At 41.3% G+C, this 14,866-nt stretch overlaps 1 protein-coding gene across 3 annotated transcripts in view; it reads left to right on the top strand.

Moving 5' to 3' along the window:
• Positions 1 to 3,664: 3,664 nt before the first annotated feature.
• LOC136884929 (alpha-taxilin) overlaps positions 3,665 to 14,866 on the top strand; it is a 67,712-nt gene continuing 56,510 nt past the window's right edge. For 2 of the 3 annotated variants that reach the window (XM_067157250.2, XM_067157249.2), the window contains exon 1: positions 3,665 to 3,806. In XM_067157250.2, coding sequence (XP_067013351.2) covers positions 3,783 to 3,806 — 24 coding nt within the window. In that variant the 5' untranslated portion in view covers positions 3,665 to 3,782. Of the gene's footprint in view, positions 3,807 to 4,094; positions 4,278 to 14,866 lie in introns of those variants that run through there. The other variant, XM_067157251.2, reaches the window with a different exon arrangement.

The following is a 14,866-nucleotide window of genomic DNA, read 5'->3' as shown; positions in this document are numbered from 1 at the left end:
AGTCAGGTGACCTGAAAGTAAGCAGAAACGTTCCTCTCATAGAGGCCGATCTGGCCTGGATCCATAGGGCGAATGATTATTGCCCAGTTCAGGATGATGTCCTCAAAGGCGTCGGTTAAGAGGTACTTCCCTGTAGCCCCCTCTAGTCTGGTGAGGAGTTTGATGATGAGGTAGGCCTCCCTATAACTATCCTGGTCGATAGAACACCACCAGAGCAGGGAAGGCCAGGTTCAGTGGGACGGTCCTGTGGTCAACCCACTGAACAAGCTCTGCCGTCAGTTCCCTGTAGCCCTCTGGCAGGTCATCTCGCAGTTCCGCCATTCCTGTAGTTTCCTGAAATAAAAACCTGAAAAGGAGCTAGCACTGACAAGTGTTTCCTGACAATGCTCTTACTGCGTACTTAAAAGTACAAACAGTACACGATGCTATTTTGGAAGATGCACTATCAAGTACAGTTGCCTAGCTGGTACTTGGAAAGTACAGATTGCCTGGTGAGGAGAGTGACTCAGCGGGAAGCACGTATGTCTGCTCGCTGTGACTGCCAAATTCTCTACATCTGACTTTTTTTTTTGAGGGGGGGAGGGGCCTGAAGCCCGCTCCTCCCACGTGGCAATTGACTCTATTCTATATTGCCTCAGACATGCTATTAGTTCTAAGAAGAGAAAGATAGCAGGGAGGAGTGGGAGTGTGATACTACAGGAGTATCTGCCTGTACCTATGCTCAGCATGTTATCAGGCCAGATGTGGTGATGGGTATCAATAGTGGTGTAATCGGGTAATAAGGGTCAAGACAAAACCACATAGGCGGAAATAGAAAGATGCCTACATGTAAAACCTGACATTTTGTAGATAACACATGCAAGGATGTGGTTCTGGAGAGGTCCAGGTAATTGCGTTAGTTGGGAATAGGTATCATGCTCAAGTCATAAGCCTATTCCCGCCAGTCCAGTTATTCAGGGATGAGTCCTTCTGGGCACTGCTGTGGCTAGCGCGGGTTTTGCCGGTTGCCAAGCCATGCGGCAATTGCCACTAGGGCCTGTCGCACCGCCCGATTCCCTTGGGGTCCCTCGTACCCAGTCTCTGATACCGGAGAATGAGGCCAAGCCCACCGAGGCGGAGACCTGCTGGATGGATGCGGAACATGGCGCCGGACCTTCTTCCTCTCTGCCCGCACCATGGTCCGGTATACAGGGCAACTGCAATTGGAGGCCAGGTGGCCCCCTGTGCAGTTGGCGCACACCGGCACCTCCATAAGTGTAGCACAGGCCGTGTAATGATGATCACCACCACAGCGGTTGCAGCTCACTTGGAGCCCACAGCTGACCTGACGGTGGCCCCACCTCAAACAGCGGAAACACTGCAAGAGCTGCTGAGGGGGACGTTCTGTTCTCACCTGTCTGCCGCTACACATTGAGGTCCACTCCTAATTGGCTGCCTTCCCTGTAGCAGTTCTGGGTTGCGGCTGGTTGGCCCTCTCCTGTTGGATCGACGTCGTTGTCTTCTTCTTCTCCCTGCCAGTCCGGGGACAGCGTCTGCTTCCTGGCGGTGGTGGTCTCTTCTCGGCGGGGGAAGAGGCCGCATCCTGGGAGCATTCCTCCCCCTGGTCTGGTGACCATGGTGTGGCAGGTGGCCCTGCTGCAGGGCCGTCTTCTCCCTCCTGGCTGGCGGCGGCGGCGGCGCTTGTTGCTGGCATCTCTGTGGATTCCCTGTCCTGTAGGGCGCATATGGATGTCTGCATCGTGAACGAGGTGCTAGCAGATCGGGCTTGAGTAGCAGCCTCTGAACGCCCAGGGGCGTCCGTGTCTATGCTACATTCCACCGTCCAGGTCGCCTTTCTGGTCTGCACTCAGGTGGTAGACCCTTCCTGGGTGGCCCGGGCAGATGGTGGACATTCCTGGTTGGCGGACTTGTTGGTCTGTGTGTACTTCGTGAAGTACAGCAGATCAACCTGGGTCGCACCATCGCTGCACTCAGGAGCGCCGCCGCCGTCCTCAGCTCCGGAGGAGCCAAGAAACGTGGGTCTGTTCCCACCTGCTTGTGCCTCTGCTTCCTGACTGTAGATGTCCGCTGCGACGTCTGGGTGGCTGTCTCCTGGCTGCTAATGCCGGCAGGGCAGCTTCTCAATCCTGGTAGTCAGGTGACCTGAAAGTAAACAGAAAAGCTTCTCTTGTAGTGGCTGATCTGGCCTGGGTCCATGGGGCAAATGATTATCGCCCAGTTCAGGATGTTCTCAATGGCATCGGTTGAGAGATCCTTCCCTGCAGCCCCCTCCAGCCTCTTGAGGAGTTCGATGATGAGGTAGGCCTCCCTGTAGGAGTCTTGCCCCGGTCGGTACTGCACCAATAGAGCAGGGAGGGCCAGGTTCAGTGGGACGGTCCTGTGGTCTACCCACAGAATAATCTCCCCCGCTGCGTCCTTGTAGCCCTCTTGTAGGTTGTCCCACAGCTCCGTCATTCCTGTTGCTTCCTGTAATAACAACCTGAAAAAGAAATAGCTCTAAAAAGTGCTTCCTGACAAGCTCTTACTGTGTACTTAAAAGTACACACAGTATTGTACCAGAATTGTGTCAACAAGTACAGCTGCCTGACTAGTACTGGGAAACTACAGATCGCCTGGCGAGGAGAGTGAGAGCGAGTGAGAGGAACACGTCCTTCCACTACGACAGTCAAGCTTGTCCTTCTATATCTGACGCTGTTAACACCTCTTATATACCCTACCAGCCCTGGTAACAACACTAAACACAAACAACTCCGTTGGTTTTTCTATCTGTCAGACAGAATTGCAAAGGTCAGGCAGGGCAAATGGTAAGGAAGAAGAAAAGGAACTGAAAACCAGAGCACTCAGGAGGGGATCCCTTATTTTCTGCATAGACACCCACATATTAGGAATAATAGATAGAGGACCGTCAACAAATAAGGCACCGACGGTACATCCGACTTATCTTTAGGACAAGGTTATCGTCGTGAATAGATTTTTTTTTATTTTACAATGTACGTTGCATGGCGACGATGGCTAAGAAAAGAGCTAGAATGGGGAAGGAAGCAATTGTGGCCTTAATTACGGTACAGCAAAGCGTTTACCTGGTGTGAAAATCATCTTCAGTGGGATTCGAGCCCACTCTCCCCCGAATGCAAGTTTACAGCTGTGCGACCCTAACCGCACGGCCACTCTCTTGGTGGCGTTAATAGTCTCTCGAATGTATTTACCTCTATTGTATTGCTCAAACCAAGTGAACAACGGATATTTCTAAACGATTCACTGTGACATGTTTGTGAAGATTCCTCCACATAGTCTACATGATCATTAGTTCTTACACAGACAGGAATGCCATAACTAAGTCGGAGCATCAGTCAGAATCGGGCACTGATAATGTATTGAACAGCTTTCGTCTACCGTGTCCACCATCAATACTTTACCCCGCCCCCACCATTGTTTGTAGACGTTTCGTGATCTAAAATAACTCTTGAAATATTGACTGGATATAATCTGCAAAATAAAGAGTTGAAGGGGTAACTAAGTAAAGCACGGTCTAGTGCGCATTATTATGTTTTTAATATCCCTACAGAAACGAGATACATTAATATTTATCATTTTAACTCCCAATTGCGTTGCCGTTTCAGCACCTCATTTCAGCTTTTGTTCTAAACATAGACATGCACGGAAATAGCTTTCCTCGCTGCCTGTTTTAAGTTCGCCATGCGGCAGAACGGAGGTTTCGCCGAAACAATCAACAAAATCAGGTCAACGCACGTTTGTTTGTAGGCACAACTTTATTATAACTTATGGAGTCACTCGTTGAAAATAAGGCAAGTAATTTTTTTGGGTAGTATAGTACCTGTTCAGTGTTCAGCCAAGACTTAATATTTTTCTTTGTATCCCTGTAAATACTCGTGTGTCACAAATTCCGTTATAAACAACGTAATTCATTTTTGTTGTTTTTAAGTAGTAATTACTACACATATTGCCACTCTTATGCCTTTTTGTTATAGTGTTAATTCGAATTCTCTTTATTTTGAAAATATGCCTTCACTTGACTTCATTTGTTCTTTAAGTTTTGGATATGATATTTAGATCGCAGCACATGGTTTACTGTGTAATGGCGGTGGTTATTTGTTTGGTTTAATGTTGTTTTAAATTGTCCGTAAGCAGAGTTGCGGTGTGGTAAGATGCTACGAAGTTAAATTGGCAACCAACTTCTAATAGATACCCAGTGGTGGATTAAAGCCGCAGTGAAGTGCATGTTTAACACGAATTTGTTGGTGATTTTTGTTTCATAGGTACAGTTTTATGCAAACCCCCTATACAATACTCTCTTCTTACCATTATAATTTCCATTGCACTGTTCATATTATTTGCAATAATTTTGTTACAAGCTATCCTTCGCTTCGAGAAAAAGTTTTGTAGATTGGCAAACATATCTTAAACTCTCATCAATATTTCAGAACACTTAAGTTTTATTTATTACTGAATGTCATTTTTTGGGCTGTATTGAAATAATAATACCGGTAGTTCAGTTTATAGTTTTTTTCATTTCAGTTTTAATTATGAGTTCGTTATTTGTACTGTATTCTGTTTTACTATTGTCCCTGTCTAAGGTTGAGATGTTGTAATTAATGTGTGTTGTGGTACGGCATTGCTTTTTATGTGTAAGTGTAGTATAGGCCTAATTAAAATGTAACATAAAATTCAAGCATAAAGCTCAGGTACCATTTAATTAGATGGGATAATGTCAACAGTCTATACTAAGTAATTTTTGTCAGGAATGAATTTAAAAATGCATCTCAAGCCTAAATTTCGTGGTATCAGAACATGGCCATTTTGTTCCTATAATAAAACTGAGGAAAGTGTTGCAAACTATTACACCCAAATTTTTTCCTGTCTTCCTTTGACCCTAAACTGTCTTACAATTACCCTATTATCTCTCCAACATGATTTTACAGTCTGCTACAATACTGTCTCACTTTTCCCCTGGGTTGTCTCATAATTCCCCCTTTTGCAGGTTAAAAATGAGACGCACATTTATATTTATTTTTCAAAAGTTAATGAATATATAGTAATCTGTTGTTTCCAGTGTTTTTTGTAACACCAGTCACAACTTATTATGATTTTTTTTATAACTGTCACTGTTGTAGTTTGTAATTTATGAACAAAGTTGTAAAAAAGTCTCATATTTACCCTGACTGACCCTATATAGGGTAAGCAAGCTATTATTTTTGAACTAGCATATTATGGAATCTTTAGACATTACTTCCATCTTGCTTGTCATGAGCATACACAGACTGTCATAGGCCTAAGTATTCACACAGAGGCCCATTGACCCATTAGTCAATATAAAATAGGCACAATAGCAAACTGCGCACGTTGTTCGGTCTATCATGAATTGAAACCATACATTATGCATACATACGCTAAAATATGTACAGTAAAATGCTGATTATACAGGAAGGGATGAGGAAAATAAGGCCGAGGAGAGGTGGTATGCTTGGACTATCGCCGTTTCAATCCTATATACTACCTGCTCTATGCTATGCGGTTAACGTGCTTCTCAGCCGTGAGCTCTTAGTGTCACGAACCTCCACTAGGGGCACCAGCTAACGCACCCAACTTATCTCCGTACACATGTTATTGTGTTCCAGTGCGTTTGCATTGAACATTTATGTGTGTGTCCCTGGTTGTAAAATGATTAATTGTTGTGTTCCTCTCTGTATATCAAAGCAGGAAATTCAAATTCTTCAGGTGTGGGGATTCCTGTTATCCCCCAAGTAAAGAACTTTGGGAAAATTGGCTAAACGCTCTATCAAGGTAAGGATCAACCAAGGGTAATTAATGGATTCCATCTGATTATTCTCGTGTTTGTAGCCTGAATTGTAGAGATGGAGATAAAGATAGAACTAAAAGAAAAATATATTGAAGTCAGAGAGCGTGCCTAGTCGGTCTTTGAATTATCCCCATTACCTTCACACCAGAAAAATAGCGCCACGAAAGACCAGACAGCGACAAGATATTTCTTCGGAAGAAATCTGTGATGAAACAATCTCTTCAACCGCAGGAAATACATTGGATGACGAGTACAAAATTCATTTGAACAACGATGTATCAATCCAAGTCAGTATTCCAACGAGTAAGAATGACAGCAGTGATAAGGCTCCGATCAAGAATTCTAAGACTGCGATAACAGCTGATGACTAACCATAATGTTAAAAGACTACAGAAACAATTCAAAGACAACCCAGAAATTGATCGTCTGAATAAAGTAAAGGAAGCAGCCAAATATAAAGGAAAAAGACCATTTAAAAAATCAAATCCATAATTTTCACAAGACCAACTCCGGGCAGTCAGAACAAATCACGCGGTACTATGTGGCGTAGGGAATATTATCCCAAACGGTTACGAATATGGCAGGATTCCTGGTCTAGTGTCAGGTCCGTCACAAACTACTCGGGACAGGTAGCCTAAATGGAAAATGTTTGTAGTGTTTGTCGGGATTTCTCAATTAGTGAAGGAAATACTTAGAGCTGAATGTAAAACTCTCAGACCAACAGAGAGGAGTGTAACAGTGATCGCCGATTAAATGGCTAATCAGGTACGGCTCCTCTACGACCGAACCAGTGACAAGTTTGTTTACGTGGTCAATGTTGAAGGTGTATGCAGCACAGATATTGTAAAATCTCCAGCTCTCGCGAATAAACTGTTGTGTTTTCTTGTAATCCAACTTTCAAAGAAATTCTCTAGTCCTACTGCCTACTTCCTCGTTAAAGGCTTAGAAGTCTCCAATCTATCCCTTATAGTTCAGAAATGATTACTGTAATGCCTTTCGGCAAAACAATCCAGATTGTGAGCATTTCTATTCACCAGCAGATAAAATACTTACAATGGTTGAATGAATGATTTCATCGAGTACGTTAAAATAATTCGCTTGGAATCAAAACGTGAGAAACCTAAGTGTCTGACTAATGACACAGCAAATGCTGTCTCGCTAACTGTGAAATCTATAGTGGAATGTGTGTCTTATCTGTTACAAAATCGGTTATTTTATGTTCTTACAAGATGATTTTCTGCAGACGCAATAGAAGCTCTATTTAGTTCAGAGAGATTGGGTGGTGGATGTAATGACATGATAAACGCATGCACTGCATAGTGCTATAAAACGTATCCGGAAAACTGGTCATGAATAAAGGGTCAGCAAAATAGTGATAGAATTTTTTTGCGTCCACTGCTGGTAAATAACAGTAAGAAAAGGACTGAAAAGGTGCTCCGTTACTCATGTCGAGAAAATTCTGAAATTTGTGTGTACAATGCAGCTTGGGATGATCCTAATATATCTACTGTAACTGGTAAGATTTTATATATTTTACATTTCTATATCTTAAGTCAAGCTCAAATGTGAAATGGTAGTTTCTGCTTGTGCATTATCTTCTCAGTTAGTAACATGTTCATTTTATATTGGTGTCATGGACCAACTTTCATTTAACCAACATGTGCTCTGGGTGCGGTAAGTGCTGCCATCTGCAATGTCGCTATAAACGCAATTCTCGCGGCACAGAACAGGCAGTATATAGAGATTGAGACGGCGGTGTCTTGGACATAAGTCTACACACACTGATAAAAGCTATGAACAAAACAGAGTATTACGCATCAGTTCTAATTTGAACACTGAGGAGTGAACACAGTTACAAGCCTTGTTTACCATGAGAGGTGGATACTGGTGATTCACGGCAGAATGGGGAAAATTAGGAAGGAAACTACAATTTAAGAAAGAAAAATAATAGTAACTCGGCATTAAGAAGGCAAATTGTACGCCGAAATTGCACAAATCATTAAACAAAGCAGATGCATAGTGTGCAGTATCATTAAGAAGTACAGAACTACTAAAACATTGATAAATAAAAAGAGAAGTGGGTGTCCCCATAAGCTCACTCTGAGAGAAGAGAAGACGGTAATTAAGACAGTGCAACAGACTCCGAAAATATCATCTTCCAAAATTGCAGCAGACCTTCAGGAGTACTATGGTAAACAGGTACATCCAAACACCGTCTGTAGAACTCTTCATAGAGCGGGATATCGTGCCCGAAATCCCAGGAGGAGGCTATTTATCAGCCCAGTGAAGAAAAAGAAGAGGTTGGCATTTGCTCAAGAGTACATAATGAAGGATGACAACTTTTGGAAAAAGTTATTTTTTTCAGATGAAAGCAAATTTAACATTTTTTGCCATGATGGAAGAATGCCAGTTAGGAGGAAAAGGAATACAGTTAAACACTGTGATGGAAGTGTTATGGTATGGGGGTACATGGCAGCTTCAGGTGTTGGAGATCTAGTGTTTATACAGTAGATAGAACAATGGACCAGTATGCTTATTTGGATATTTTGAAAAACAATTTATGACATAGTGCGCAAAAACTGGGTCTACGGGCTCATTACTACTTTCAGCAGGACAACGACCCAAAGCATACTACTAATAATGTTCGTTATTGGATTTTTTATAATACACCTCATAGCCTGAAACTCTCCAGTCCCCCGACCTTAAGCCTATTGAACATATATGGGATGAACTCGAACGACGAGTCAGAAAACATCACATATCCAGCAAAAACCAACTGAAAGAATTGCTTCTACAAGAATGGAATGCTATTGGTGAAGAAATCACAAGAAAATTAGTAGCTTCAATGCCTAACAGATTAAGAAGTGTTATTCGCAACAAGGGAATGCATGGTGAAAAAAGCGTACGATAATTTTAAGTTGTTGTGGGAACATTTATGTCCACCCATAAAAAGACTAGAAGACTATCTTTATTTCTTTCTTTAGCAAAGCAGTTCTTATAAGTTTGTGTATTCTGTAACTAAATACACGGTTATAAACGAAATATGAAAATGAAAATCCACAGCCTATTTCCAGTCATTTAATCAGGGAGAGTGTTGCTGGAATGAAATATGACCGGGAAAACCAGAGGACCCAGAGAAAAACCTGTCCCGCCTCCACTTTGTCCAGCACAAATCTCACATGGAGTGACCGGTATTTGAACTACAGAAACCCAGCGTTGAGAGGCCGGCGCACTGCCGCCTGAGCCACGGAGGCTGTTATAAACAAAATATATTTCTATTTAAATATCTATTTAAAAAAGCAGTTACTGTTGCCAATATGTGCATATGTCAAATGCCTCCAGTGCTGTGTGAACACTTATGTCCGTCAATGTATGTTGCATAAACACAAATTATTGCTTCTAGTGTTTGCATGCAACCAAAGTTTTCTTGACGAATTTGAAACCAGTTTAATTCATGTTAACCCACAAAGAGTAGTAAGCAATGAAAGCCAACAAAAGCATTAATGTAATTGTAATACATTTGCTATTTTTATAGGCCTAAGTTTATATTTACTCCAAAATGGGGCAAATTTGAACAATTTTAAAATAAATAAAGTAACACGATTTTATTAAAAGCTTCAACAAAGCTTTTATTTCAAAATATTAAATTATAGTAGGCCTATAGCCTACTGAACATTTTTAGAGCATGTTTTTGCAGTAATTTAATGAAACTGCTGTTTTTGTTTATTTTTCTAGAGTGTTACTGTCCAAAGTTGAACCCTCTTGACAGGGTAACATCGGATGGCTAATGATTTTCATTGATTAGGTATTGGTTTTTCTGATGTTAAACCTATACATGTGAATGTTGTACAGAAAATATTAATTCAAGCACTTGGATATTATTTCTTAACATCCACCTGAAGTGATGACAGAAAACCGTAGGCCTACATACATCTGTCTTCAGTGTTGACCGTTTTCGGGTGTGGAAGAACAGTATTATATCATTCATTGATATTTCACATACATCTTTATCACTAGTTGACAAACACTCCCTTTCACTAATGCACTCTTAAGTCCTACCGCTTACTGTACAAAATCTGCTTTGATGGGCTAAAGGTGCATCCACACCAAGATGTTTTTGTTAACTTTGTTACAAATACTGTTAATAAACAATGTTCATGAACATTTTTGTATGTTAATAAAGAAAATAGTGTGTTAATTAACTATTTGAGCGTGTTGATAAACAACATTTCTTGAACTTTTGTGAATGAAACTTTTCATTAAATTTTTGTATTTTCGTTAAAATTTCGGTTTGCACATGCGCAAAGACGCAATTAGAGCACGCAAATTCATAGCGCAGAATACAATAATATGTTATTTCTTCTAAAAATTGACTGTCAAATCACAAGCAAAATTTCTAATATGCAGTAAATTTAATTCTGTATGATATTCTTTTAGCTGTGTTCTGATGTGTCATTTCCAGCTTCACTCCTCGCTGAATAACGTAACCCTCCATAATCGCTTGTATAGTCTATCATCAAAATAATACTATCCTAACTAGGTTAAATTAAGATTTTCTTTATTTTGTACCTTTTCAAATTTTTTGATATTGATGTATAAAGCTTCAAACACCTCACACACAATAACTCAGATTGCTTGTTTTGATACTCTTAGACAAATAGGTATATAAGTGAAATGTCATCAGTTGCTAGGAATCTTAGTTGTAGCCTATCTATAAATTAAAAAAAAAAAAAGCCTGTTATTAGTGGAGCTGGATTTCCGATAATCTGTTTCATTACTTGCCATTTCAGACCCAATTACTGTCAACAAGAACTGAGAGTCATGTGGGGGCATTCTCAAGAGAATTTTGAAACCCTGCTGCATCATGAATTAAAAGTTCTGGCATAAGTGTTCTTTCCAAACTTAATTCTACTTGCCTTTCGAGTATTTTTCATTACCACACTTCGCATCTGTGCTTTTCTCTAATTGTACTCGCTAAAATAATGAAAGCTGCAGCTGTATTTTCTTCTTCCTGACCCTATCAATTGTAACCTCACAAACAGCTATTTTGGTGTGGACACAATGTTGAAGAAGTTTAACAAAAGTTTATTAACATTGTTTATTAACTTTGGCGTGGACTAACCATAAGAAAGATCATTGGTTACACTTCACTAAGAAGTTCATATTTTTAGGAAGGTGAAAATCATGCAAAATTTACATGAAATGATATTTAAAGTGGACGAGATGAGAGATCTGCCCTTTATGCTTACCAGAATTACCAACCTACCCATGCAGACACTATGTCAGACTCTGAGATGCAACCATTTCCTGTGTTGCTATTGGTTGCAGAGCAGTTCCTATCGTCTCCGATAGACCATGGTCCACTGCTACCACATTCCAGTAAAATAATGAAACCTCAGAGTTTGAAAGTAACATATCATAGTGTCATATTCCCTCATGTTTTCTTCACTAGCCAGTGGTCTTGGCACTAGCCAGTACTGTCACAGGGAATAGTAGAGGTCTATGGGTTACTTTGCGGTCAGTAGTCAGACCTAACGAATCCAGACCAGTGGTCTAGCCAGACCATAAGTTGGCAGCGTTGTGTTGCGAGTTGTGACGTTGTGTGAGCTGCACCGTGTTGTATTCTTAACCTCTCTTTTGTGAACTAATTAGTTAAGTATTACCAGATTATTAAGCAAATAGATAGCCTCAATCTGAGCAAACTGTTAGACCGTCAACTGTGAAGTATTCACAGGTAATAAATTTTATATTAATCCATATTGAAGAGCAATGTAGTGTAAAACAAAAGCTAAAGGTTTCCACATATTCAATACTGTTTGTTGTAACCTTAAAAAGGTTACATATATTTGTTGAAACTAGTTTCGGTCTTATCAGAGACCATCATCAGTCAAAATCAAAGTTAAGGCAAGATATGATTATAGATAAAATGAAGCAACAATGAAATTCAATGTAAGACGAGTAAAGATTTGAAAAACACTTACCACAAACACATGTCCTGTGCAAGCTCTCAGCTTTCCTCCAATTTGAAGACTGCACCTCACAGAAGACCAAGTGAAGTACTAAAATACCAGCACTTGAGGAATCTTCTAGAACTCAGCTGAAACAAGTGTGAACAGAATGAAGATGATGATGGGAAAGTGTTGAGATCTCTGGTAAGACTAAAACTAGTTTCAATAAATATATGTATTTTTTTAAGGTTACAGCATACATCATTGGGTGGTGTGAATAAAAATGAGCACGCACTCTTTACTCGCGAATTTAGAGCAGGCACTCACAATGAGCTGAATAAAAACCGCCTGTCGGAAGCAGTCACTCACAGCAGACCTGTGACCTTGAGCACACACTCCAGTCGCTCGAGTAACAGAGTGGGCGCTCCAGATTTCTGGTGAATAAAGATAAAGCAGGCACTCTTTCCGGTAAGCGCCTGCTCATTTTTCCTTGAGCTAACTCAGTAGGTGACTCCAAATGATACTGTCCAGTTCAGTGGCATGGCAGAGGTAATGGTGGTGGTTAATCGGAAAAGAAAATTATATAAACTTCGCAGAGAATCATCTCAACTTGATTACAGAGTGTTATTAAGGTCCAGTAAGGAGCATGCTGAAGAGTCTCCGTGGCTCAGACGGCAGCGCGCCGGCCTTTTACCTTTGGGTTCCGTGGTTCAAATCTCAGCCACTCCATGTGGGAGTTGTGCTGGACAAAGCGGAGGTGGGACAGGTTTTTCTCCGGGTACTCCAGTTTTTCCTGTCATCTTTCATTCCAACAGCACTCTCCAATATCATTACATTTCATGTCAGTCATTAATCATTGCCCCAGAGGGGTGCCACAGGCTTTGGCAGCCAGCAAAATTCCTATCCGCACCGCTTCATTCATTCCATTCCTGACCCAGTCAGATGACTGGAAACAGGCTGTGGATTTTCAAGGAGCATGCTGAATGGTTAGCGAAGTATTTCCTTGGGCACTTCAAAGAAACAAGAGATGGTGCACTAACAAATGAAGAAAATATGTAAATCTTATTGCGTTATGTTGGTGACCCTGGTTTTCAGAGTGGAGTTGGTGTAGACATCTCGGAGAACTGTGTCAAAAACATTTTCGCAGGTTTTGACATGAACAGAAATGAAAGCAGATTATTCGATAAAATTGCAACAAATGTTGCTTAGATTCAGGAAGTGAAGGTGCTCAAATACGACAGCCTCGTGTCGGAAGATTTACAGGCACGTTAAAAAACTCCTGCGCAACTAAATTCTGGCACCTCAGCGTCTCCGAAGACTGTAAAAATAGTTAGTGGGACGTAAATCAAATAACATTATTATTATTATTATTATTATTATTCGATTCAGGAAGCACGGGCTAAGTGGCAAGAACGTTTGAGCTTCCCTTATGCTGTCAGAACTGTAGACTGTACTTGTATACAAATTCAGAAGTCACATGTTCATGGGAATGACTACATTTACAGAAAAGGCATCCCTAGCATTAATGTACAGGCCACTTGCAATGGAAAGGAAGAATTCAACCAGTGTATATGTCTCACGGCCTGACTCTATGACTCCCGAATTTGGAGAAACTCCGATGTTTGCAGAGTTACGACGCCTCTGTAGGAAGTTAAAGGGATGACAACTTCTGCAGATCTTACAACTTGCTTACGTCACGCAGGCACAGATAGGTCTTCTGGCGACGATGGGACAGGAATGCCATAGGAGTAGGAAGGGAGTGGCCGTGGCCTTAATTAAGGTACAACCCCAGCATTTGCCTAGTGTGAAAATGGGAAAGCACGGAAAACCATCTCCAAGGCTGCTGACAGTGGGTATCAAACACACTATCTCCCGGATGCAAGCTCACAGCTGCGCGCCCTTAACCGCATGGCCAACTCATCCAGTCCTGCAGATCTGGCTCCTTAAAAATTTAATTCAGTTGTCAATATATTTTCATCATAATTATTGTTTGTTATTTACGTTATAAGTCTACCATTTTCCTCATTTTATTAATGCTGTAATATTCAGGATATGATATCCTACCTTTCAGACGGCCGATGGTAGGGTTATTCTCCCCCTGCATCAGATTCATCAGCCGCTCCTCCCATTATTTTAATGATATGCATTTGTTTCCCGTACGCTTTCATTCTACTTTATATTTCAGTCTTGTTTTCGTGTTTTGAAATTTTTTACCAACAGTTGTTGGACGGAAATTCTTCTTCTCTTTCTACCGCTTTTCCCACCTCTATGGGTTCTTGGGTGCGAATTGTGTTGCACATGCGGATTTGGCCGTGTTTTACAGCCGGATGCTCTTTCTGACGCCAGCTCTAAATGGAGGGATGTAATCACTATTGCGTGTTTCTGTAATGGTTGGTAGCGTAGTGTGTTGTGCGAATATGAAGAGGGAAGTGTTGGGACAAACACAAACCCCCAGTCTCCGGGCCAGAAGAAATAATCAGAGGCGATTAAAATCCCCGACCCAGCCGGGACCCTCTGAACCGAAGGCCTCAATGCTGACCATTCAGTCAATCAGACAGTTGTTGAACGGAAATGTTTAAGTTCAATTTAGCGAGTAGTTCACACTGAACTGCATTTATTGCACTTGTTTCCTTGTGCTTCTTACCCGGTAACTGTGACTTTGAAAACATAATTGTATGTTCCTTTGGAGATAAAAGCGGACTGGAATTCCACACTGTCATCTGCCATGTTAAGCATTGAACTACCCGGAAGTCATCAAAGTGTTATCATAGTCTAAGGTGTTATATACATGGCACGTGCACGACCTTGATCAGTGACACTGAGTGGCTGCTCCAGACACTCAAGTGTACGCTGTGCTTCAGCTCTATATTTTTATTCATCGCAAATGCGGAGTGGAAGCTCATCGGGAGGAAGACACTCAGGCACTCAGCGAGCACACGCTCACTCGCTTAGACTCATTTTTATTCACACCACCCATGGAATAGGTGAAAACCTTGAGCTTTTGTTTTACACTGAGGTATTCATGCTTATCTGATAGCGTTTAGTAGAAATTAACTATGTTCACGTAAGCTGCATCATATTATAAGGAAGTAGGAATCAT

This window comes from Anabrus simplex, chromosome 13 (assembly GCF_040414725.1).
Source record: "Anabrus simplex isolate iqAnaSimp1 chromosome 13, ASM4041472v1, whole genome shotgun sequence".
NCBI lineage: Eukaryota > Metazoa > Arthropoda > Insecta > Orthoptera > Tettigoniidae > Anabrus > Anabrus simplex.
The sequence above is the reverse complement of the archived record's forward strand: the minus strand, read 5'-3'. Positions and strand labels throughout refer to the sequence as shown.